Genomic DNA, 27,966 nt, shown 5'->3' with positions numbered 1-27,966 from the left:
TCTGAAAATCCTAAAACAGCTGACAGTGATACTCTTTCCAGGGACAGATAAGAAATTTTGGACATCAAGACCTGTGTTTTGATCAGAAAATTATCAAAAAGCTGTATCTTATTTGTAGAATTTCAAGAAAAAAATCCTATTTAATATTCTCAAGTGAATCTAAACTTTCCTTTCAAGCATGAAGCTGATCTACAACACTAAGCATTTGGAAACAATGAAACACTGACATTAGAGTATGCAGAGACCACAACACAGTAAATGTAGAGGCCACAGCTTTAATGTTGTTGCACAGAATCACAGAATAATTGGGGTTGGAAGGGACCTCTGGAGATCACCTGGTCCAACCCCCCTGATCATGCAGGGTCACCTAGAGCAGGCTGCCCAGGACCTTGTCCAGTCAGGTTTTCAATATCTCCAACAATGGAGACTCCACGATCTCTCTGGGCAACCTCTAAAGAAGTGTTTCCTTATGTTCAAGTGGAATTTCCTGGGTTTCAGTCTGTGCCCATTGCCTCTCATTCTGTCACTGGGCACCAATGAGAAGAGTCTGGACCCATCCTCTTTGCACTACCCTTCCCCACCCCCCGTCTTTTCAATGCATATAAATACACATACATCATGTGTATTTAAACACATTGATCCCCCCTCAGCCTTCTCTTCTCCTGACTGAACAGGCCCAGCTCTCTCAGCCTCTCCTCATATGAGAGATGCTCCAGCCCCTTAATTATCTTAGTGGCCCTTTACTGGACCGACTTCAGTATGACCACGTCTCTCTCGCACTGGGGAGCCCAGGACACAATAATTCAGATGCAGCCTCACCACGGCTTCTTTTGAATAAACCAAAATTTTTGCCAAGCTGTTCTGTAGCAGGTTCACAGAAAAATTTGTTGTGCTCAATGCTAGAAAAACAAAAATAACACCTACTTTATATATCATAGGTTCATATTCAAAAGATTATAATCACCTTTTTTTAGAGGGAAAAGCAACTTCCACAAAAACTAAATATTTGGAACATACTTAGTCAAAACACTACACATCTATTTCAAAGTCAATTTAATCAGACAATTACTAACAGCTTTCAGATTATGCAGTGTTTGATGATGCAGTAAGTGAGTATATCACAGACTAGAAGGGTCATACCTGAAATGGCTTAGAGCTATTGATATGGAGTGTCTGTCTTATCCATCTGTTGCCTTGATTTCCAAACTTGTACCACAGCAGCTGTCCCTTGGTATTACTCTCAGTTCTCTGGAAGACTGACAGCTTATAAACTTGCTTTCCAAACATATGATAGTGAAAGCGGAAAATGCAAGTTTCGTTGCCATAGGGCTTGAAGACAGGACTAAGCAAAACTGCTTTATTTTGGAATACATAAGGCTCTGAGGATTCCATGTAGAGGTAGTGTCCCCTGACCGTGCCTGTTGTGTGATCCTTTAACGGGCCTGTATTAAGCGTGGGGGTTGGACCCTGTTTTCTGATCCAGTCAAAGTCATCCTCTATGTCCTGCTCCCAATTGCACAGCCCATTTTCAAAGTTACACTGTAGGTCAGGATCTGAAACATGTAAACAGAACAGACTGTAAAGTACTGAAAGTAGTATCAAACATTGATACTACTTTGATGTATTTTTCATTCATCTTCCTTCTAATATAGAGAAAAAAAACCCAAACATTTTCTTTTTCCCCTTGCAAAAATTTCCCTTTGAAGAATAGTTTTACACTGCCTTGACAAAAAAAAACAACAAAAAAACCACTTTAGTTAATTAGTGTCTCTTCTAATATACATCTGGCAAACTGCACATAATTAACTTACTGAATAAATAGAACTATAAAGAACATTATACTAATTACATTATTAAATAAATGTGTATATTTTTATAATTAAAGTATGCAAAGTCCCTTAACTGAAATTTAAACGAATGAAGGAGTTAAAACTGCAGTAGCCTGTATGATGTTGTGGTAGATATAAGAAGTGACCTAAGATGTTTTTGCATGATAAATAAAATCAAATTTTAACTCCGTTTCTACATCCTTATTGTCCCTAGTAATACTAATGCAACCACTTTCTCAGAGCTAAATTCAAGAGAGACATTTATATAATGCAATTTCACTTTACTTGATATCAAGCCAAAATATATTGATTAGACCAATTACTTCTAATGCAAAAAATAAAATGAGTATCAGAGATGGAAAATCTGGTTTCCATCTTTGCATCTCTCTTCCATAGAGAGTGACTAACTGACATAATGGCCAATTCTAGTTCTTTTCTTAATGAAACTGTTATTTGTTATGATGTCCTGAACTGCAAAACCATGGATAATTTATGGACCTCAAAATGGATTATAAACAAGATAAGCATTACTTCCTATTACAAGTGGCAAATTTGAGATAGGCTAGAAAGTTTGTGCTTTACTTTTAATTCATATTAGGTTTAAGTTGTTATTCAGCAGATACTAGTACAATTCCCTTCAAGCATGTACAGTGTACCCTATTTCTGAACCTCATTGTGATCTGCATAATTTAGTTACCTCAGGATGTGATAAAGCTTCTGCTAGCTATTAATTTTGTTTTATATTAATGTTCCTGAATTCTTAAAATTGATGAAGGGAAAAAAATCATCATGAGGGAAAAAAATCATCAACAACACCCTTCAGCACTGCAAGGTAAATGTAGAGAATGTGAATGACCCATAGCTTTGTTCAGTTCCTATGAGTTCTTTCTTGGAAAGGTGCAATTATCTCCAGCATGACTAGTATCTTCTAGTAATACAGGCATATTAATATTTTCTAGGTAGACAGAGAATTATATATAGATAGGACATACACTCCTCTCAGTTCATATACACCTTTTGTTCTACTTCCATCAGTGCAATCAAAGTCAGCACTTGAACCAAAATCAATTGGCAGACTATGAATTATCCCTTTGAGAATAAACTTGTAATACATGGGTTTATTTTACAAAAGTTAAAGAAATATGACTAGTTTTAATAAAGGAAATGAATTACATTCACCCTCAAATTCATCTGTAACTCATCATATGCATTTAGGTTAAGAATAATTTTTAGAATCTATTTCAGCAGTAACTATATTCAGTTGTGTCATTAGTGGCTGTCACATTGATAGGCTGTAATAGTACTGTGCTTGTCTATGCCAGGGATGAACTTGGCAAGTAACTTTTGTTTTGATATAAAGTAAGAAATAACAAAGTACTCACTACAGTTGTCTTCATCTGATCCATCCCCGCAGTTATCCACAAGATCACACACCATTAAACTGTCAATACATGCTTTTGTGACTCTGCACCAGAAATGATTAGGACCCTCACAACTTATTGCTGGAGGTGGAAGAGCACAATTTTCAAACATAATATCATCAATTGCTGAGACGCCATCATAAAAACCCAAACTGATTTTATCAAGTGATAATTGGAAAGGATGTGGAAGGCGTCCAAGCTGAATGAATGCCTTCAACCACTGATCTCCCTGGTTGTAATATATCCTCCAAAGGACAGTAGGCTCTTTCAGCCCATCCACCAGCAATTGCATCTCTGCGGCTCCAACTGACTGTCCATAATTGTAATACCTAAAATGATAGCAACAAAGTTAAGGATGCAAACAAGGAGAACAGACCACATCAAGTATACTGGACCAATATCTTTTCTGTTATAGCTCTGAGAAATATAGGAAGACTTCATTGCCTATCCACATTCTGTATACTGATATTGATAGCAGGGCAGGCTAAAATATGAATCTAAAGCTCATTTCAAGAATTTAAGATTATGAGAGAAGTATACTTCATTAAGTTATAATCCATAACTGGAAAGAGACTTTTGTTTTCATAATAAGCTCACTCAGAGTGAGTTCACTGCTCACTCAGATGCTTAATGTGTCTTTCATAAATTTAATTCAATACACAATTGTGAAGTTTCAAGAAAGAAAAAAGAACACTTACTGAATGTAAAAGCACACCTTCAATCTATGGTAGTTATTGTTAACATGTCACATTTTTACAGCATTTTTGGAGGATCTCAAAGCATTTTAAAACCATAAATACATAAGTGAGTTTAATAATACCATATCTAATTTAAAATTTTGGAAATAAACAAGTAGAGAGTCAAAAGGTTGAACAGCAATGATACATCTTAACTGGGAACAGAACAGCAATAGAACCAACAATTCGTAATTTCCAGAGGTGTACTCCACCAAATAGCAAGATTACCTTCCCTCCACTTTCAAGTAATGAATCTGACAAAAAGACTTTTTTTTTATCTACAGAAAATGCAATACTCAGAAACACTACACTGAGCACTGCACTAAAGCCAGTCCAAACAGATTTATTTAAGCAGTAGTATCATCTCTGACCTCAGTACAAAACTTATGATTTATTTTTTCTGTCCCTCTTCGTGAACAGCACAATCTCTGTGCAGTCCTGGGGCAGTAACTGAAAGGACTTTTTTTTATGTATATAAGGAAAGGATGGGAAGTGAGGCTCCAGTTCTTGCAACAGAGCTGTCATTTAAAGAAGGCACAAACTAATTTTGGGATACCAAAAACAACTCAATGAATGTAGTACTAGATTTCTGGATGGCTTTCTATTCTAGAGCAAAACTCCCTAAAATTTTGGGACTGACTTATCCAAAGCAGAAATGTTATCAGAATGACTGTGGTATTTCTCTATGTAAATGTAGACACAATCCTTTAATATATTTTTGCCCAAAGCATGGCAACAAAGCAGTCCCATATTTCAGTTCTGTTTTCCAAATGCTTCAGCTTATTGGTCATAATGAACACTGTATGATTAAAGAATAAAAAGCAGCAATACTGTGGAGGATGGCATATACTGCTGTAAACTATAACCTCCATTTCAGTCCAAGAGAAGCTATGTGAGATGATCCATAAATTTAAATCTAACTTCTTTCATACCAGAAAGACACTGTGCAACTTGATCCAGTTTGGCTGAACTTTGGGCTTCGTAGCTGAGCAACTTGTGAAATGTTGCTGCTGTTTTTCAGAATGAACATAAAATGACCTATTGAAATAAAACAGAAAACAACCTTTCAGGCTGAAGAAAGAAAGCATTTCTAAAAGTTTTGAAAGGGTTCACAGCCTCCACTTTAAATCTGATTGAAGGGCAGCTGTATCTATGCCACTTTGTCTCTAGGCCTGATTTGTCTTACCTTCAGACTTGTTGTAGGTGTGATCCTGCAGAGGAGCTTGTGTCTGAAAAGCAGGTGGAAGAGCACTACTGGAACTCCTTACCCAGTCAAATTCATCTTCATTTACAGTTTCAAGCCAACCACAGTTGTTTGTTTCAAAGTCACACACAGCAGCTGAAATGAGCAAAGAGACATTTGGCTTTGTCTCTGAACATAACAGTACCAAATGAGCTTTACAGTATGAAAAGGAAATAAAACATTTCTAACACATCACCAATATCCTAGACAAAAGTCAAGGAAAGGGGTATGGGGAGACAGAGGACAAGATGAGTTATTTGTTTTATAATAGTTAAGACAACTGTCCCACAAGAACAACCAAGCCATCATTATATGCCATGTATTCAGTAAAATAAGGTCTCCACTTTAAAGGCACCACAGCCAAAGTACACAGAGCAGGCAGAGAGGAACTGAAAAGGCACTTCATGAACCTCATGTTGCAGAGTGTGCACAAAGCAATAACAAGACTTGTGCACAATCTTTTAAGGAATCTATATGGGAGCCAGGAATCGAATCCCTTATTTCCTGAATCTTGCAAGTATATTAATGATAATAAAACTCTTCCTCTAGTTCTAATACAACTCAAGCTAAATATTAAACATTATTGAGATATTATCATATTGGTAAAAGTAGGACATATCTGAAACAAAGTACTTCAGTAACTAAGGTTGAAAAAATATATTTAGCTGCATTCCCATGACCAAAGTTTTCATCAAAAGAGCAGCAATAATTTGGAAGATGTGTATAATGCAAAATAAATGCATCTGGAAAGAAAGGAGTGGAAGGATGTAATGTATGAATATAAATTGACAAATATTTATGACTTTAACATGAAGAAACCTCAGATACTGCTCTTTTGCATTTAAAAAGATCCTTTTAAATCACAAAATGGTATTTTTGATTCCTGTAATTAGAACATCCTTTTAATGCAAAAGATTTTTAAAAAATCAATAATTTTAAAATAATAATTTATTATTTGCATACATAGAATAAATCCAAAAACGTTAAGACACAGTCCTCAATATTCTACCATTATTCCATAACGTATAGGATCACAACTTTTAGTGGCCATATGATTATGATACAAAAGATACACATTTCAGAATTAAATGTAGTCTCTTTGAAAACAGAATATTAGATAAATGTTTATTGCTGGAAGATATGGGAGGCTTTTTGTTTTTTATTCCTTTTTAAAGAACTGTTTTTTATTTTAAAATTATACATCACTTGTTAGAAAGAATGAAAAATTACTGACCATACAAATTAATATTATTTTTAGTTAAAGCTGCTAAAAAGACAAGAACTATTTTATGGATTATTAACCAAAGCATATAAAAATGCACAGCTACTAATGCTGATTCAAAAAAACCACTCCACAAATACAGAAAACCAAATAATATTTAATAGATCAAAGAAAATATAATATGTCTGTGTGTATGGCGGACGTGGCCCAGTATTACTGATGATAAAACGACACAGAGCAAGTGTGACAAAGAACAGAAGGATTAAAATTTTTGATGGAATATTTTGATAGAAGAAAATGAAGACAAAAAATTATTCGCAAACATGCAAGGACCTAGGTATGATGGAAAGGACTGAGAATCCACTGACAGAACACAATCATGACGAGACATGGAGAGCTATTTATGGTTACCTTTTTGCTCATCAGAGACTTCAAGAAATAAAAGAAACCGTTTTACATTCCTAGGGGAGCAGAAGCAAGTAAAATGACAAACTTCGGGCACAGATGGATACACCAAAAGAGGCAAATAAACAAGATAAAACAGTTATCTGAGCCCAGACTTAGCGCATTTGTAACTTTGTAACAGAGACAAAACACTAAAGAAAGGAAGCAGCAGACCATGCATCTAAGCCTGGATGAATATACTGAGATAAAATAAGCGTCAAAACTTCAACTAAAACTCAAACCAACTGTTTAACACCCAGGAAAGATATAAGCATAGGGCAGGCTGGTAGAGCCTGGGCCAAATGCATGCGGTTGTGGATGCTGACTAACACTTCCGTTATCTAACTGTCCAATGACCTCTTTCCCTGGCGCTTCTGTTGTAGGCAGATTACCCAGAGAGAAGGGATGTAGCTTGGGTACCTCTGCAGTTTCTTACACAGGTGTGAACACACACAAAGAATTAATTTACTTTCTCTCCTAGCACTTTATTCTCTTTCTGCTATTTCTTATTTTCTTACTCTCTCTTCTTATACTGTGACCATCAACTGGCCTTACAGACTCTGTCAGGCTTTCTGCGCCTCATGTATTTGAAGAGTTTACTGTGAGCTTTTCTTAAAACTTTTTCTGGTCATTCTTACTGTGTTTTGACATTCAAACCACCAAACTTTATGATCCTTTCTTTTTTTCATTTGGACATTGCTTCAGGTCTTTGATAGATGCCTTTTTACTTCTAATAGTCTCCATGCCTGTACTGTTGTATTTCTCTTTGCTGCCCATTCTGCCTTCTTTTTTTTAACAAGCTTCCTCAATAACCATGAAGGAACCAGAGTGGCACCATGAGTGGAGCACTTCATGATAGTTGGGTTTTGTTGACGTTTTGAGGAAGCTGCCTTTACAGTGTCAGCAGATTTAGTTATCTCTAAACCGAGTTGTGATCACAAAAGTCTAGATCACAAAAGTCTAGTCCTGCTGACTCCGGATTCTTATGCAAAGTGATTTTTCCATATTCTGTTTTGAGGAACTTCACTCAAAGGCCTTCGCAGATCAGATGTGCAGCCTCTCTTTTACCTGAGCAAATGCCTAATAAAAATTTAAGAAAGAGTCTGCTGAAAACTGTATTTAAAAACAAATGTTTAAGATTTTGGCTTTTCTCAAAGACTTCAAGTTCATAAATCTCTACATCTCAAAAAACCTCTCCTTCTCTCTCAGCACGTGTGTATTTATGTCGAAAGCACCATGTTGAGGAAAACTTCATATGAACTAATCCAGGTGAGGAAATATCATCATCATCACTGGCTTACAACTTTTTTCTTTCACTTATAAAGCTGTTTTAAAAGGCCCTAACATGCCACTAGACATTCAACTTTTCTTAATCAGCAATATTAAAATAAATTTAAAGACTTATAACTAGATGCCATAAAGAAGACAATTTATTGATGTCTTCATATTTAGGAACCAAAGACAGTTTATCTTTGGACATATGCATCTTAACAGAGAAAAGTTATTTTAAAGCCCTTTACAATACCTATTTTGTAGGAGTACCAGTCTAATTTCTACACTGAAAAACAGTGTATAAAAAACAGTCTATAAAAAATATTGTGGAAGTTTGTCAGTAATAAACAATGCTAAAAGGAAAAAAAAGACAAAAAGACATGTTCCTGTTTGAAGGTCAGGCAAGTTTGATTTATACAAGATCCCAGTGAGAGTCCCCCTAATTCCAACTTTCCATCCCCAAATACTATTTTAAAGATTGGTGTCACCCCAAAAGGGTCTAAAGTGATACTTTAAATGCTTTCTTGAACCAGGTTTGGTCAAAAAATTAGAAGATGTTCTAGTCATTTATTAAAGAATTAGCATAAATCAAAAAATAGCTCATCCTACACCTACAGTTTTGAAAAAAAAAAAGAAATAACTTCTACATAAATGTTCAAAATTCAAAAATTGAATGTCATCCTGATTTGCATCACAATATTCTCCTATATATATATATTTATTTATTTATAAAATCACAGTTTAAATGTAAAAATCCTGTAGAGAAGACATATACCAGTCTCCTCAAAGAATGGCTACAGGAAACAAAACGCTTCAGAATACTTTTTTTCACTGCTAATTTCTATGGGAAAATCGATTTCAATAGCTGTGAAACTGAACAGACCTATCTGTGATTTCAGCCATCTAGGCTTTTAAAGTAATAGGCAAATGTTATTTGTAGACAATATGTAGATGCCTTCCTCTTGTGTAATGAGTTTCACAGATAAGACAGACAAAATATACAGAGGGAAAAGATTTTGTAATAAACACTAGTGATTTCACTGTGTGCTTACATTTTTAACAAGGTAACTGCATTACATGTCTCCAAACACTAAGTAATTTAGCTGGATTACTTACAAAGATTCAGATTTTTACAAGGGGAAAACAAAACATGCAATACTAATCTACTCTAAATCTAAGCTAAATATTCCCCCCCCCCCGCAAAAAAAAAAGAAACCTGAACTGTCACATGCATTTGCTACAATTTCATTTTCTAAGCAATTGTATGAAAATAACCATTACTTTGCAACTCATCTTCAGGGCAGGTCCATCCTGTGCAGAGAGACAGATATGCAATCTTATAACTAAAGGCAGTTTCATAATAAGAGTATTTTAAAGTGAGACAATGTCCAAACATACTGGTTTATTAATTTTGACATTTTCTGGAAATCCATTGGTTCATATGATGCTGTCATTAGTGAGTGCCTCTCAGGTTCTGGAATGAGTGATTACAGTATGGGAAATAATCCCAAAATAATAAAAGCCTCCCAAATAATCAGCTGACGTTTTCTTTTGAAATTTAGCAAATTGGGTCCAAATCTCTCTTCTATTCTATAGTGTTAGTCAGCTAGTCCAAAGAAAACTCTATTTCTTAAACAATGCCAAACAATTTCAACAAGAGAAATTGAGAAAGTTCTGTCCTAGAGCAGCCAAAAACCTGGTGATTTGGGATGCAGGTCCAAGTCAAATAAAACAAGTGAGATTTAGCTATTCTCTAATAATCACATGCTTGGCTTTCTGTCTTCATTGTATAACTGAAGGGGAACATTCCCGCTTTTAATAAAGCAAACAGAAAAATAAGATCCCATGACCGTTATACAGGCCATCTTGATATTAACCCCTTGAGTCTCTGCCACTGGAGCTCATGCAGTATTTGTTGTCATAGTCCATAAGTAGCAAAGAACTAGACAGGAATAACTAGAAGACATTGAGATATACTTTTTTTGCTCAAATTTTACATAAAAAATTTGCTGACAAAAGTAGAAAAGTTAGATTCACGACAGCTAGGTTCTACAGCATTTCTGAAAGTGTATGTCATCTCAGGCAGAAGAACGCTCTTGCCCATTCTGCCATGCCCTTCCTTTCCACAGCCTATTTCCCCTTTCACCTGTCCCACAACTCATTTTCTCTGACCCCTTATCTCAGTCCTAGTCTCACTGGAAAGGTAAGCTAGTCTTTCCTCCTCCAGTTCTCATCTTTTTGCATGACTGTATCCCCAGACAGCTCCTTGCTCCTGTTCCTTCTGTGTGGTTTCAGTTCTCTGCTTCATACTGCCACGTTTTATCCTACTCCCTCCCAAAGCATCCACTGCTCCACATTCATATTCCTTTTTTTCATTTCCTTGTTTTATTCTCTCTTCTCTAGCTTTTTATCTTTCATTACTGTATCTCTCCTGGTGCTGTATCGCTGACTCTTTGACCAACTGGTCTCTGACCAACTTTGCTTCCCGCAGGCAGCCTGGCTCCTTCCCTCCCTGTTTTCCTCTAGCCCCTGGTTCCTTCTCTCCCACACCAGCAAGCACCAGCACTGCAGCCTCTGCTGCCATTCTCCTTCTCTATAGCCAAAGGTGGTTTCCACTCACTATAGACTGCATTTTACTGCCATCTCCTCCCCATTTACTTCCCCAGATCCTAATCTTAATGTATCCTATCCATAGAGATCCAGTCTCGGGTCCCTTCTCCAGTTCACAAGATGACAGTCTTAATTTTCCTCCTTGAACCTAACTAAACCCATCTCTCAGCACTGTCTGCTATTTCTGGCCTCATCTTTTAAAAAATGCTGATCTGTTTTGGCTGATATGAAGGAGTAGTAAGCATCCGAGTCCGACATTTGTCATGGTAGATTTTGACTCCTAAGATCAAATTTTGGAAGAGTTACTTTATAACCAAAAATAGCATTACATAAGAAATTGTATACTTCAGCAAGATTAGTAATGGACAATATTGTGAACATGTCTGATAATACTAAGGAAATTATTACACTTTTATAAAGGCAGCCATTAAAAGCCCAACAGTGCTGACAGTTAAATAATTAGGCCTCAAAATCACATTTTTTTAAAAAAACAATACATGCACTGTTCTCTTCTAATCCTTCTAAGTCATATCAGCCTACATAAAACTCTGTGCTAATATATAGATTACTTCCAGTGTATGAACTACTTCATTTAAGGCTTGCTTGAGTGTGTACAGGGCACTAGATTGTACACGGTAGAGATAATAACTATGAAATGTATATTTCTTTTATAATTATATTCCTTCTCTCTATATATATTCTATTTATCTCCTAATGTATTTTACTTCACATATATATCTAATACCACAATTATTGCTATACATATTAAATTATAACTTCATACATACACTTGTGTGTATATATATTTATCTACAATATTTTGATGTTAAGAGACAGTGCCAGACCTGATAATCCACACTGTAAGCAAACAGAAAAGAAACAAAAGACAGAGCATGGAGAAGTGGAAAGTACTGCCAAGCATCAGACAATTAGAATACCAGATTTCCTTCCAGTCGGATCTTATTCACTATACCATCATCGTCTTTCTTTGATTGGAAAAGTGAGCTTTTAGACTGTGCCAAAAGCATAGGCTGCAGACTTTAGAAATGATACTGTACATTCATATTCCAGAGCACGAACACACAATGTGATAGATATGTTAGGTCACTGCTTGTAAATCTGCAGCTTGAAAGAGGCAGTCACTTCTCTCTTCTGCCTTAATGCATGGAAGTCATGTATAATAGTTTTATAGCCATTGTAAATTCTTCAGCTGTAGAAGGAAAGAGGTAAACTAATAGGAGTAGTGGTACTCGAGAAAGAGAACATTTAATAGCTTATATTTGATATTCTTTTCATTTTTCTCAACCAGTCAGAAAAATCCTAATGATTTTTTTTGTTTGGGATGTATACTTTTGTACAATGAAACTAGGATTCGGGAAACAAAGTCTAGATGTATAGATAATGTCTAAGACAAAGTTTAGATAATGTCTAGATAATAAAAATAATTATTTTCAGAATCACAAACAGAACTAGATCATTTAAGCATAGCTTCTTGAACCCTATAATGAACACACAAGCCATATAGTACCAGAATACTTTCAATATACCATCAAGTTTTGACTGATGGTACTTTACATAAATGCGGCATAAAATTATTCCCCTCAAAATTTGGTGGAAAAGACAGAATGCAGCAAAGCCGAAAGATTCCCAGGGATTAGATCAAAGTGGGAAGCTACAAAAAAATATCTGGCATTAACTAAAGTTAAAATAGACTATACAATAAAGATATTATCTTATGTTAATTATCAAAATGTTATTCTCATGCTGATTAAAAGAAAAATAGATTCTGAACATATGGCTGAGATTTTTATGAAGCACAGCTAAGAATAAATTTACAAATCAAAATATATAGCCAAAGTACATGCAAATACTATGTCACAGAATAAGAAGCCAAATAACTGAAGAACACCAATGTTGTAAAATAGAAGCCTGAAATGTTCTAGGAAACATTTCTTTTCACAAAGAGAAATTAAGCTCTGGAGCAGGTGGCTGCCCAACTTTATGCAATTAAATGGAACTTGGGTGGGCTGGAAAACCATCAGCCTTTTCCTCAGTGTTGAAGAAGACAACTAAGGACAACTGTTATCTCAGGTGGGCCAGCTATAGCCATAACTGTTTCACTCCTTTGAGGGCAATAGCAGGTTGCTCAACTGAACTAGCCCACTTGAACATATTGTCCTGGACAACCTAAACATTGCATTTATGACACTAAAAGCCTAAGTATGAGGGTGTGGGAGGTTAAACATATGTAGAGCTGTAAATCTGCCATTAGTCATCAATATCTAATGACAAATCTATAACTAGCCTCTTATCACAGCAGGATTAAACATAATGACTAGGTACTTTAAAATGATTAGCCTTTTAATCCAAGGTCCTTGAAAGATCAAGGGTATAAGCAAAATGATTTTGAGGCAACCATATAGAAATACTATACAGGCATACCTTGTTTTATTGTGCTTCGCTTTATTGCACTTCGCAGATACTGTGTTTTTTACAAATTGAAGGTTTGTGGCAATCCTGTGTTGAGCAAGTCTATTGGTGCAATTTTTCCAAAAGCAGGTGCTCGCTCACTTCGTGTCTCTGTGTCACATTTTGGTAATTCTCACAATATTTCAAACTTTTTCATTATTATTATATCTGTTATGATGATCTGTGACCAGTGATCTTTGATGTTACTATTGTAATTGCTTTTGGGTGCCACGAACCGTGCCCTGTAAGATGGCAAACTTAATCAATAAATGTTGTGTGTGTTCTGACTGCTCCACTGACTGGCTGTTCCCCCTTCTCTCTCCCTCTCCTCAGGCCTCCCTATTCCCTGAGACACAACAATATTGAAATTAGGGCAATTAATCATCCTACAATGACCTCTAAGTGTTCAAGTGAAAGGAAGAGTCGCACATCTCTCACTTTAAATCAAAAGTTAGAAATGATGAAGCTTAGTGAGGAAGGCATGTCGAAAGCCAAGACAGGCCAAAAGCTTGACCTCTTGTGCCAAGCAGCTAGCCAAGTCATGAATGCAAAGGAAAAGTTCTTGAAGGAAATTCAAAGTGCTACTCCAGTAAATACACAAATGATAAGAAAGTGAAACAGCCTTATTGCGGATATGGAGAAAGTTTTAGTGGCCTGGATAGAAGATCAAACCAGCCACAACATTCCCTTAAGCCAAAGCCTCATCCAGATCAAGGCCCTAACTTTCCTCAATTCTATGAAGGCTGAGAGAGGTGAGAAAGCTGCAGGAAGAAAGGTTTGAAGCTAGCAGAGGTTGGTTCATGAGGTTTAAGGAAAGACGCCATTTCCATAACATAAAAGTGCAAGGTGAAGCAGCAAGTGCTGATGTAGAAGCTGCAGCAAGTTATCCAGAATATCTAGCTAAGATAATTGATGTAGGTGGCTACACTAAACAACAGATTTTTAGTGTAGACGAAGCAGTCTTCTATTGGAAGAAGATGCCACCTAGGACTTTCATAGCTAGAGAGGAGAAGTCAATGTCTGGCTTCAAAGCTTCAAAGGACAGGCTGACTCTCTTGTTAGGGGCTAATGCAGCTGGTGATTTTAAGCTGAGCCAATGTTCATTTACCATTCCGAAAATCCTAGGGCCCTTAAGAATTATGCTACATCTACTCTGCCTGTGCTCTATAAATGGAACAACAAAGCCTGGATGACAGCACATCTGTTTGCAACATGGTTTACTGAATATTTTAAGTCCACTGTTGAGACCTACTGCTCAGAAAAAAAGATTCCTTTCAAAATATTACTGCTTGTTGACAATGTGCCTGGTCACCCAAGAGCTCTGATGGAGAGATGTACAATGAGATTAATGTTGTTTTCATGCCTGCTAACACAACATCCATTTTGCAGCCCATGGATCAAGGAGTAATTTCAACTTTCAAGTCTTATTATTTAAGAAATACATTTCACAAGGCTATAGCTGCCATAGATAGTGATTCCTCTGATGGATCTGGGCAAGGTAAATTAAAAACCTTCTGGAAAGGATTCACCATTCTAGATGCCATTAAGAACATCTGTGATTCATGGGAGGAGGTTAAAATATCAACATTAGCAGGAGTTTGGAAGAAGTTAATTCCAGTCCTCACGGATGACTTTGAGGGGTTCAAGACTTCAGTGGAGGAAGTAACTGCAGAAATGGAAAAATAGGAAACAGCAAGAGAACTAGAATTAGAAGGGGAACAGAAGATGTGACTGAATTGCTGCAATCTTGTAACAAAACTTTAATGGATGAGGAGTTGCTTCTTATGGATGAGCAAAGAAAGTGGTTTCTTGAAATGGAATCTACTCCTGGTGAAGATGCTGTGAACATTGTTGAAACAACAACAAAGGATTTAGAATATGACATAAACTTAGTTGATAAAGCAGCAGCAGGGTTTGAGAGAATTGATTCCAATTTTGAAAGAAGTCCTATTGTGGGTAAAATGCTATCAAACAGCATTGCATGCTACAGAGAAATTCTTTGTGAAAGGAAGAGTCAATCGATGCAGCAAACTTCATTGCTGTCTTATTTTAAGAAATTGCCATAGCCACCCCAGTCTTCAGCAACCACCACCCTGATCAGTCAGCAGCCATCAACATCGAGGCAAAACCCTCCATCAGTAAAAAGATTACAACCTGCTGAAGGCTCAGATGATGGTTAGCATTTTTTAGCAATAAAGTATTTTTTAATTAAGGTATGTACACTGTTTTTTCAGACATAATGCTATTGCACACTTAATAGACTAGAGTATAGTGTTAACATAACTTTTATATGCATTGGGAAACCAAAAAATTCACATGACTCACTTTATTGTGATATTCACTTTATTGTGGTGGTCTGGAACCAAACCTGCAATATCTCTGAGATAATGCCTGTACTTTGTTTTCATGCTTGAAGGTTCTTCAACCCTATTCAGCACTGAGAAGTGTTTTGGGACTGTCAGTGCTTTGAGTGTCTTCTAATAATATATCATGGAAAATATTGGGAAATTCTGCCCTCTTGGGTATTTCTGCTCTCTGTACTAAGTAGCATAGTTCTATGTCATGGCATATTTGCTGACTGTGGAACCACAGAAGTATTGTATCATTTTGTTTGTAATTGCATAACTTTCATATGAAGGTCAAAGGTTTACCTTTTTCTTTAATATGTGTTTTTAAAAAGCAACTGGTCTTATAAACACTCTTATCAAGACTCTGATTGAATAACCTGGGAACAATGGTAAGCAGCATAAAAAGTTTAGTATTTCATTTTAGCAGGAGCGGCTTTGGACCAGAAATAAGGCATGCGACCAAGATCTTGTATTTTCTTTCAAATGTAGTGTTTCAAGCTCAAACAAAATTTTTTATAAGGGGTGGGGGAATGGAGGAGATGGTAAGAGATCAGAGTACTGAATTGCAGCTCCCTAGTACACAGGAAAGTTCCTAACCCAAGTTCAGGCTAGAGTCCCTCCTGTACTTCGTCAAGATTCCTGACTCAGTACATTAGCATTACTAAATTTCAATACTTACTAAAGTTGACACTGTCATTCGTAGCGAAAACTGAATTGTTCAGTGCAATGGTGTTATTTAGGACAACTACCTGAAAGCATGCATTAACTGGGTTAAATTAAAAGAATTTTATAAATACAATGTTCACCTATCAGACCTTGTTTGGCCAAACTGCAAGAAGGAAGAGGACGTATGTAGCAACCAGGAGAAATTTTAGATGACCACAAAAACTGTCTGTCAGGAAAGCTCACTAATGTTTGCAAACAACCATCCATAAAGACAAAGGAAGTTATTCCTAGAAATAGTTGAATGCAATTCAGTTTTGAAGAAATTTTAAGATTTTGAAACGTTTTTCCTCTAAAGCTGAACAAAAGTAAAGCTTTCTAGAACTCCCCATGAAATGCATTCCTCAAAATGTTGTCATCAGACTAAGATGTCACTCATCAGGTTAAAATATGTAAATGAAAATATATACATGAAAAATAAAGTATTTTATTTGATGACATGTAAATAGTTACAATAATTCACTACAGCTATTGGTGTCAAAATAAAATAATTGAAATATGCTTTTATTTTTAGATAAATTAAGGACAGCTTTTACTTAGTCTAAGAAATCACAAAGGCCCCCATACACGTAAATCTATAAAAATCTTCCTCTACCCAGACTACTTCCACATTAACCATTTCCTTACTTTCCATTTCCTTACAAGCAGCGAAATGACAGATATCTTAGTTAACCTTGGACAACAAATCTTTTCCATCGCAACAGAAAGAGTAGTGAGGGTGGAGCTAGATATCACCAGCCAAATGTTGTCATAGCAACTGCTTCCTTCCATTCTCTTTCATTCTCCTCCACCCATTACCTTCAGTAATTTGCAAAGGATATTGCCTACATACCTACACAAAATAATTTCACAATTATATACCATCCCCTGTGGCTTCCAATGGAAATAAAGCTGCCTGGTTTTCACTTAGGGATGTAAGAAAAGCCTTTACTAGACTTTGAAAAAGGCCTCAATCTCAAAAGTTCAGTGATAAATACAACATAGAAAGAGGCAGAACAGCCAAAGGAAAGAGTGACTGGGAAAGACTGGTGCCTATCCTTAGAGGGTTGAAGATAAGTCACCTCAAACCTCACAGACTATTCGGGCAAATGTACAAACAATGAGAAATTTTTGTCCTTGCTGATCCAGCCTAATCCACCAGAATAAGTAAGCAAATACAGCACTAACCAAAAATGTTTCATAAGCACCAACAAGAAGTTTCTTTCAGGGCTCAGAACATGCCAAGAACTTAACAGAAAAAAAAATCTTACATTAACAAAACCAGTCTCAACATAAAAATAATACTGGCCTTCAATAACAGGACAATTACACAATATGCTAAGGACTTTCAGTCAGGAAAATGAGTAACTACAACTGTTCCTTCATAAGTCTGATCCAGCTGATATTACTGAAAACTGGAGGGAAAAGTCACGGGACTGGCGTATTAGATATAAGTTGTTACTATCTGTTCAGGAGTGAGGCAACCTGAAAACAAGAGGACGACTGCATGTAAAAACTGCAAGCTGCATATTACCTTTGAATGGCTGTTTGATGTAACCATTTTTTGTCTGTGCTCTTTTTGTTCTTTCTGCTAGGTCACAGATGAGAAGGGCTAAGGACACATCTGAACTCAATAGCAAACTTTAGAAAGGAGTTTTAAAATATAAGAAAGAAAATGATAATCCCTAAACAATTTAATATGCCAGGCACTGGCTGAACAAACTGAACAGACCCTTAAAAAAGGATTAGCAAGGAACCATATAAACATGAAGGCAAGGCAGAGAAAGAGACCCCCTTGCAGTAAAGTATTATAGTGGAAATACAATTAAGAAACATATAGTGGGAAGAAAGAAGAATATGGGAGAGCAGAGGGGTTGGAAAAGGCAGCAGAGAAGATGCAATGGAATTCAAGGAGGAATTATGATAACACATCAATGTCTGCAAACATCAGCAACAGACAGAATGATCCAAAGATGCAAAAGATTAGAAGAGACAGAACTAGAGATTCTGTACTTAGTCAAGCTAAGGAATGAGGAAAAATGACTGAGAAAAATGAGACATTTGCATCCAATTGCATGAATCTATATACCAAAATGTAGAAATTAATGCTAGAAGACAGCTTCCTACAAGAACCAGGAACTAAAACAGCTACACTATGTAGCAACATAGGGAAGACACTCAGAGAACTGGAGACCTTCAACAGAGTTCTTCCAGTTCTGACAGACAGAAGAGCTCATTTATGGGGTAACAAAAATCAAGGACTGATGCTGTGAGAAGAGAAAACTACAAAAAGATTCTTCTTGATCAGTGGACTTGGATAGACACAAGTATCTAAGGGAATAATCTTGCTGGAATAAACGATAAAAAAGCTTTAAATTAAAAACATTTGGAAAACCCATTTTAAGTCCTTTTAATCTCCTTGTTTGATTCTCATACCAGGAGGAAAAAAGTTACATCAACAAGGTTAAGGAGTATACAATCACCAGGAGATAGACTAGCATAGAAATAAACGTTAATATTGATGAAAGGAACAAAGCAATTATAGATGATGAGGTCAACAAAACATCTGTACTTACTCAAGCTAAGAAATGAGGAAAAATGACTGAGAAAAAAAAGAGATGTTTGCATCCAACTGCATGAATCTATATACCAAAATGTAAAAACAAATTCTGCAAGGCATAGAACTGGATTTAACAGGATGTCAGAAATATGGTGGAACTGCCATCATGACTGAAATGCTGTATTTAGTGGATAATAAGAGACCGAGTAAACATGAAGATGGTGAAACATTGTTGTACAATATAAATACATATAAATTACATTGGAAATACGCAGGTGCACAGACAAAACAAAATTGATCTGGATCAGAATCAATTTGTGGAAGAATTATAAGAGAAGTCCTATTACTAAAGACCACCAGACTAAACACTGAAAGTTAAGTTTACTGCTTGGGAACAATCAACATGCTAAACTACTTGCAGAGACATTTTTGTACCTACATTATGCTTCCCATGCTCAAATTGCAGTGCTAGCACACACTGAGCAAGCTCAGGTGCTTCGGTATTCAGGATGTAGAATGCTGCTTCGTATCAGCAGCATGACAACAATTTGTAATAGGCAACAATATATTGACAGCAAAGCCAATTGTAAATATACTTATAATGGCTCCATAGTTCTACTGAGCATGGCATCATTAATGCAAGTCCGGGCAACTGAGACTTGGGTATAATAAAAGGATCTACAGTTACATAGTTAGAAAGAGAATAAAGAAAGAGAAAATGAGTTGCCATATAGGAAGCCTATGATTAAGGATAATATAGGTATGGTTAAGCAGCTAACTGAACATTTGCCTTCATTTTGAGGAAGGGTATAATGTCGAAATGGAAACATAGCCTGAATAGCTAAAAGGAGAGGGAGTGCTGAAATCTAAATGACCATATCTGAAGTGGAAACTTCCAAGATTTTAGTTGTGTTGATTAAAGGTTAAACTGCCATCCCAGAACAGTGAAAGAGATTTTGCACAAAACCATAAATCTATTAGCAATGTTTTTAATTAAACTATTAACTTGAAAGTGTTATTATTTGATCAGAGAACAGAAATCACAGTACTTGAATTTAAGAATAGTAATGGGAGAGTAATCCAGACAAATTTTGGCAATTATAACCCAGTAACGAATGCTTCAGCACTTTTTGAAAAAAAGCATTAAAATACAAAGTAAATGGAACAGGGCTAGACTGTAATATGGATTTACCAATAACAAATTGTGCTGGATTACCTGAAGACTGATTTCCTAGATATAGGAAAAGTAATAGATCTGCCTGCTCTTTACCAATATGTTATTGTGCTATACAGATTTTATGCATGCATGCACATGTTTAAAAGATAGTGTTACTACCAGAGCTGCAAAGAATATAAAGTTGCATTGGAAAAGAAGCTATTTGGCTGAAAGGAGATCACCATGGAGTTCATTACAGAATGTCGAATTGATAAGCAAATGATGAAGAAGAGCTGGCATATTTCCAGAAGAGACTAAAGAAAGAAAATAATAGGTTAAGTATATTCCTGTACATTGGAGGAGAAAAGGAGAAAAGAACTGTGCTTCTCATGGGATACTTCAAACTGACTGGTACACACAAATTTTTACACTAAATATCTTTAGAATTCCTTAAAAAACATTGGTAAGAGTGCACTGTCAGAAGCTGTTAAATATACTGCAGAAAAAGTCCTAGTCTAGTTTATCCAATATATTCTATTCTACATTCAACTTCTTAATGAATAGAGAAGCTTGTTTACATAACTAAAAGCTATGCCTGTTTGGGGCAAGTGATCATGATTTGAATATATTTATTAAAAGTAAACAGAACACATTGGCTGAGAGTAAAAACAGTGGAAGTAACTGTGGAAACAATTCACAAGATGGCCTGTGAGTTTTGCTCGAAAAGTTTTAAGGTCCGCAAATTTCAAAACATTGAGAAATACTAGCCTAAAAGTGTGCACAGGCAAAGTTTGTTGAAAACCTTTAAACTGGGCATTAACAGTGCAGAAGAAGCAAAAGTATGTAATACAATTTTCTTGTGTGTTTTGGGGAAAAGCTAGATCATTTATTCATATATAACAATGGGGACTGTTTTCCAAGCATCTCAAAGAAGAGTATGTTCAATAAGTCACTGAACTAAAATATTTATAAAAATGTGATGATCAGAAAAAAGGGAATTTTAAAGGCCTGGCCTCAACGAAAATTTACAGCAACATTCATGAGTCACAAAACATCAGGAAAATTCCAGAGGACAGAAGAGAGATAATATTAAACTTATGGTATGCATTATGCAGGATGCCAGAATGGGTTATTAAAATTTTATCCTGCTATTCTTAATTCAGAATCTTTTGACTTTTTTTTTTTTTTTAAATACTTGGAATCCAGAGGTTCCAAATCTCATAAAGGTTCATCTATAAAAATAAATGTAATTATCTCATTCTGCTCATATTGAGTATTACTAATTCTCTGCAACCAATCCAGGATGTGGATCTGAGCATCATAACTATGCTTTTTAGAAATCATTCAAAATACCCCAGATGAAATTGAGGACTATTTAGGGTATGTTTGTGATCTATTACTTTTGAACTTTTAAGGATACCATATCTTGTTTTCTTTATTTCAAAACATGCTAAATAAGCAAAAGAAAAACAATATACTCACCACTGGTCTCATTCATCTAGTCTTTTCCATAATACTTCCCTTCCTAACATCTTGCATTAAGATAAGAGTACCTACATGGTCTTATATTCTGAGATACAGATTGCCTGATCAGGAAGAAGTAGATGAGGCCTTCTTTAGAAAGCTGGAAGAAGCCTCACTTCGCAGGCTCTGTTCCTCATGGGGGACTTCAACCATGCCAATATCTGCTGGAAGGGCAACAAGCTATCCAGGAGGTCTCTGGAGTTCATTGATGACAACATAGATGATCAAGGTGCCAATGAGAGAAGACATTCTGCTGGACCTGATGCTTACAAACAAGAAAGAACCAGTTGGAGATATGAAGGTTGGGGGCAGTCCTGACTGTGAGATGGCAGAGCTCAGGATCATGAGAGGAAGGAACAAGGGAAAAACAGGATCACAACCCTAGAGTTAAGGAGAGCAGACTTAGGCCTGCTCAGGGACCTGCTCAGAAGAATCCCATGGGATACAGGCCTGGAGAGAAGAGGAATCCAGGACAGTTTGTTGATTTTCAAGAATCACCTCCTCCAAGCTCAAGAATGGTCCAACCTGATGAGCAGGAAATCAAGGAAAGGCAGCAGGAAGTCTACATGTATGAACAAGGAGCTCCTGACAAAACATAAAAAGGAAGCATACAAGAGGTGAAAGAAGTGACAAGTGACCCAGAAGAAATATAGAGATGCTGTTTGAACATGCAGGGATGGTGTTACGAAAGCCAAAGCCCACCTGGAATTGAAGCTGGTAAGGGATATGAAGGGCAATAAGAAAGGCTTCTGTAAGTACATCAGTAGCAAAAAGAAGACTAGGGAAAAAGTGGGCCCTCCGCTAAGAGGGCAGAGGACCTGGTGACAAAGTTACATGGAAAGGGCCAAGATACTCAATACCTCCTTCACCTCGGTCTTTACTGGTAAGACCAGCCTTCAGGAAACTCAGATGTCTGAGACCTAGTGGGAAAGTCCAGAGCAAGGAAGAATTTCCCTCAGTGGAGAAGGATCAGGTTAAAGAACATTTAAACAAACTGCACATACACGAGTCCCTGGGACCTGATGGGATTCACCCACAAGTGCCGTGGGAGCTGGCCAATGTCACTGAAAGGCCACTCTTAATTATCTTTGAAAGGTCATGGTGACTGAGAGAAGTTCTTGAGGACTGGAAGAAAGCAGATGTCACTCCCATCTTCAAGAAGGGCAAGATCCAGGGTACTACAGGTTGGTCAGCCTCATCCCGATCCCTGGGAAGGTGATCAGGTAAATAATCTTGGAAACTGTTTCCAAAAACGTGAAGGACAAGAAGGTGACTGAGGGTAATGGATTTATGAAGGTGAAAACCACACTTAACCAACCTGATAGCCTTCTACGATGGGATGACTGGCTTTGTGGATGAGAAGAGAACAGCAGTTGTTATTTATCTCAACTTTAGCAAGGCTTTTAACACTCTTATAACATCTTATAACAGAAAGTACGAGCTAGATAAGTGGACAGTGAGGTGCACTGAAATCTGGCTGAACAGCCAGGCTCAAAGTTGTGATCAGCAGCATGAAGTCCAGCTGGAGGCCAGTCATGAGTGGGGTACCCCAGGGACCCTCCATCATAAGATGTTTAACATCCTCATTAATGAGCTGGATGATGAGATAGAGTGCACTCTCAGCAAGTTTGCAGACAATAAAAAATTGGGAGGAGTGATTGATACACTAGATGGTTGTGCCATCATTCAGAGGGACATCAGCAGGCTGGAGAAATGGGCAGAGAGGAACTTCAGGAAGTTCAACAAAGGGAAGGGCAAAGTCCTGCACCTGGAGAGGAATAAACCCCTATGTGCCAGTTCAGGCTGGGGACTGACTAGCTGGAAAGCAGCTTTGCAGAGAAAGACCAGGGAGTCCTGGTGGACAAGCTGACCATGAGCTAGCAATGTGCCCTTGCAACAAAGGCAGCCAACAGCATCCTCGGCTATATTAGGAAGTGTGTCACCAGCAGGTCGAGGGAGGTGATCCTGCCCCTCTACTCAGCACGGGTGAGGCCACATCTGGAGTGCTGCGTCCAGACCTGGGCAGGTTTCCCAGTATGAGAGAGGTGTGGACATATTGGATTGAGTATAGCAAAGGGCCATGAACATGAGGGCTTTGAAGCATGTGTCTCACGAGGAGAGGTGGAGAGAGCTGGGACTGTTCATGCCTTGAGAAGAGAAGGCTTGGGGGGATCAGGTGTATAAATACCTGATGGGAGGGAGTAAAGACCACAGAGCCAGACTCTTCTGAGTGGTACCCAGTGAAAGGACAAGAAGCAACAGGCACAAACTGAAATAAAAGAAAAACAATTTGAACGCAAGAAAAATCGTTTTTTATAGTAAGAGGGATCAAATGCTGCAAGAGACTGCCTGGAGAGGTTGTGGAGTTTACATCCTTGGAGATATTCAAAATCCAACTAGGCACAGTCCTGGGCAACCTGCTCTAATTGACACTGCTTTGAGCGAGGGAGTCAACCAGATGATCTCCAGAGGTCCCTTCTAACCTCAACTGTTCTATAATTACATCAGACTTTTTTCCCCCCATTCTCACTGTGGTCGACAAGAGGAAGGACATTCTGCCTTGTGAATGTCTATTAGTTATTTCTGGGTTTAGCTAATGAAAAAGTTACTGGATTGAGAAAGTGGTTTCCTAACTTCAAGCTCTGAATATTTTTGATATAAATCTTTACAAGCCACTAAAACTTTGAACACCATTGCTTTAACCAAGAAAGATCTGACACTAAAACTGAAAAGAAATTGTAGGACTACGGATAAAAGCTGCAACTATTTCAGCTATGTGCTAAAAGTCAAATAGTTCTTTATTTATCTGAGCAACACCTCTCAAATTCCCTAAAAAAAATTAATTAGGGATTTTAATTGTATTAGCACCTGTGAAGAAGTTTATACTTTGTGATGTATAACACAATATAGTTAGAAAATACTGTATCTTCTCTACATTACATTTCTGATGATTTTTTGCTGAAATGCTAGAAACAATCATGCTGCATTTTTCAAAAATCCTGTACTAAGTATTGATCACGAAAACTCACCTTTGCAAATGCATCAAGACTTTTATAGCACGGTCAACAGTTCAACGCAATACCAAGGGATTCATTTTCACAGATGAAAAGCGTAACTGATTTCTTATGCAGAGCAGGTAATTGAATGAATCTAAAAGGTTTCTGAAGCTACGCATTACAAGCAAAAAGCAATCCGGGCTCCTTCCTGATTCTACGCTGGAGGAGGACTCAGCGATACACTATCTCTCTCTACTTTCCCATGTGTTAGATTCCACACAGAGAAAGCACAGGCACATAGCCCAGACAGGTGCCACAGCACATCAGAGCAGGAACACAGGACACAGCCTAAATTATGTCTGCGACAATGTTTCTGCACAACTGCTTTATTTACCAATCCAGCTCTGGTATCATCGCATTAAAATTAGGCACACAAAATGCACAAAGTTTGAGCATGAGTCTGTGACCACGGCATCATTAATGTTTTCAGTCTCACTGTTTCTCAGATGCAATTGAAGGACCATCTAACTTTTAAAAAGAGGTATCTTGCACAGTGCTGCCACACAATTTCCATATTTGTACATGTGAAATGTATTTTCCTCTCATTTTATTAGCTTTTTTTGTAAGAATGGGAGTATGTGCAAGACCTTGTGTGCAAGAGTGTGTATGGCACATGTTCTTTTTGATTTGCTTTACAATGGCTGCCTGAATCAGATTCCAGGATGTTACAGATTAGGCCTTTATTCACTACACCTAATATTTAACACCTTAGCAGTTATAAAATAAAATACTGTATTTTAAGCAATTCTTACCACTAAATACTAAATCAAAGTCCTTTTTTCCTGTTTTTAATCCTAAGAGGGAAGTAGTTGCTACAGCTAAAAAAAGAGAAAAATCAGAATAAAATCAAACTGAAATAACTATTTCTTGAGAGCTATTCCTTTTAATTAAATGACAACGTTTATGAAGTAATGGAAACCTTGCAAATAGGACAAATAAACATGCTCACAGGCAGCCTAACAATGTAGATTATTTTTAGATTTTTCACTTACGGCAGTTGGCTTCATCACAGCTATTTGAACAGTGAGGTGTAAAATCACAAAATTTGTCAGATGAAATACATTCTCCATTCCCACATGAAAAAAGTCCCGGTGCACAGTAAAAAGATGAAGAATTAGTGCCTGTAAACTCTGTTTCCCCTTAAAAAATAGAAAGGAAAATACATGTAAAAACATATGTATAAAATTGTAAAATGCACTTTTTATCATCTTTGAATATAACAATGTACAAAGCATGTGGAATCGCCTATAAAGTGAGCTAGATTACATCACAATTGATAGAAAATACAATTGATATTAAGTTCTGGGGCCTTTACCAGTGTATTATTCTTGACAGTATTCAAACACTTGAATGAAAATATATCAAAAACACCTTAGAGGTCAATGGCCAAGCTCCAGTTTAGAGGAGAGGCTCTGTGCACAGTCTCTCTCTCACAGCTAGTTCAACAGCCTGCCTTTTTTCCTCACAATCAAAAGCAAGTCTTCCACAAAAATTTTGTGCTGTAACTGGTTTCAGAAACAATTTCTCTGACGAAATAGTGGGTTCAGTTCACAATGAGAATTCCAAAAAGCTGAAGTTGTTTTTATACCACTACTAGCTTGCAACCTCAAACTACACATGAGAAAACACCCCCAATTTAAATGAAGAAAAAAAAAGCAAAGATTACCAATTTTATTTCGGTAGAGTTCTAAAGAGAGAGCCAGTGAGAGAGGAATGACATGCAACTTTTCATCTTTTTTGTTTAAATTAGCTTATTTAGATACTTATAACCATTTTTCAGACAGGTTTTTTTTTTTTTTTTTTTTTGAAAAAGCACACCTTGCTAAAAATTGTACCTTTGTGACTGATAAGAAAATATGGGAGTTGTAGGGAAAATAAGTAAAGCAAATTATTTTTTCTTCAAATACCTAGCTATTGCCAATTGGATCATATATGGGGATCAGGGAAACATTAAAAACACAAGACTGCAATTTTCTACTATGCCTTTAAATTTTCTAATCAAGAAGAAATATACCCAGATTTCTGCTGGGTATAACCCATCAGTATTACCACTAACTGCATGTATGTCCACACCATTTTAGAGAAGTAGTCACTACTAATAAAGAGCACCAAGATGCAGCACAAGTCTGACAGAAGGTTATAGTTATTATATGTTTCTATCCATTTCCACTTTGAGATTACAGAGGATGGGCACACAGACAAGTTTAGCAGGACTGTAACTGCTTAACTGTATGTTAGGTATTTGATAGCAATGATGGGTGTATCCCCTTGCCCCAAGGAAAATTCAGCGGAATTTGCCCTTCAGTGGAAGATGTAGGATACTTTGTTTTTATCTCAGCATCCAAATGTGAATAATGGCAGATACCACATAGTAAATGACATCTGGAAATTCCCACGACAGCTTACTTCACAGAAGCTCGACTGTAAACTAGTTTTAGCAGCTAATGTGTAACACAGGATGAAAGTCTTCATTATAGGGAACCCGTTACTACAAATGGACTTTTTTCTGAGGTTGCTCTACTTTCTTACAGGTATTTTGAAGTTGTCAGTTGAGTCTCAGTTTAATCTAACAGATAGTGTGGAAAATGTATTTCAAAATATCAGAATAGAAGGAATTTAAATAATGTTTAAATAGGATCATATTCTTGGTAGATGTGAACTGGGACAGCTACTAAAATAAATAAATAAATAAATCAGCCACTGAAACTCCGAAAATTTACATGGGTTGAAAATCTGGCCCATGAAGTATTTTAATTTCCTGGCTTACAGAAAGTACATGATATCATACAGCTGAAAGCTACCTCTCTCTTGCTTTTTAAAAATGTACCGTAATGAACTTTAATGAGGCAATATAAAGCCCTGTAACTTTTTGATTGGGATTTTACAATCTGCATAGTTGTAGCGTCTAAATAAGATTATGCAGAAACCAAGCTGCCCATGAAAGGTTAAAATATTTGTGAACAGAGCTACTCTTTCATTGAATTACTTTGTTTGAAGAAGTCACAAATTATCCACATAACTAGAACAATTTTCCTGAAAATACTTTTCAACAAAACAAAAAAAAAATTGCAGCACAACGTTTTGTCCTGCAGGTCTATTGAAAGCTACAGAGCTTGCCTTTGCTTTCTTGGCTGATACCTGAAAGTGGTTTATTCATAACTCCACATTCCTCTGTTACACTGATATCATCAACAGCAACGGTAGCATTTTTTGATGGAATTGTAGCTTGTAAAATTATCTGTAAATACAAAGAAATAAATAAGCTCATTAAAGATGACATTACAAAAAGATACATATATATTCCCTTATAATTTACTACATCTGTACAGGAAGTAAATACTGCCTACAACCAACTCTGATTATCATTAGCCAG

The 27,966-nt window shown here is 36.7% G+C and overlaps 1 protein-coding gene across 1 annotated transcript in view; it reads right to left on the bottom strand.

Annotated features, from left to right (window-relative positions):
- The window catches only part of MALRD1 (MAM and LDL receptor class A domain containing 1), a 303,969-nt gene that overhangs the window by 221,422 nt on the left and 54,581 nt on the right, over nucleotides 1-27,966 (bottom strand). Inside the window, exons 13-18 of the mRNA XM_013949322.2 lie at nucleotides 27,732-27,831; nucleotides 25,586-25,732; nucleotides 5,174-5,326; nucleotides 4,920-5,025; nucleotides 3,212-3,579; nucleotides 1,141-1,553 (exon numbers count right to left, since the gene is read on the bottom strand). Of these exons, the coding sequence (XP_013804776.1) occupies nucleotides 1,141-1,553; nucleotides 3,212-3,579; nucleotides 4,920-5,025; nucleotides 5,174-5,326; nucleotides 25,586-25,732; nucleotides 27,732-27,831 (1,287 nt within the window). The remainder of the gene's footprint in view (nucleotides 1-1,140; nucleotides 1,554-3,211; nucleotides 3,580-4,919; nucleotides 5,026-5,173; nucleotides 5,327-25,585; nucleotides 25,733-27,731; nucleotides 27,832-27,966) is intronic.

Source organism: Apteryx mantelli, chromosome 2 (assembly GCF_036417845.1).
Source record: "Apteryx mantelli isolate bAptMan1 chromosome 2, bAptMan1.hap1, whole genome shotgun sequence".
Classification (NCBI taxonomy): domain Eukaryota; kingdom Metazoa; phylum Chordata; class Aves; order Apterygiformes; family Apterygidae; genus Apteryx; species Apteryx mantelli.
Note: the sequence above shows the minus strand (reverse complement) of the source record. Positions and strands in the feature narration are given on the sequence as shown.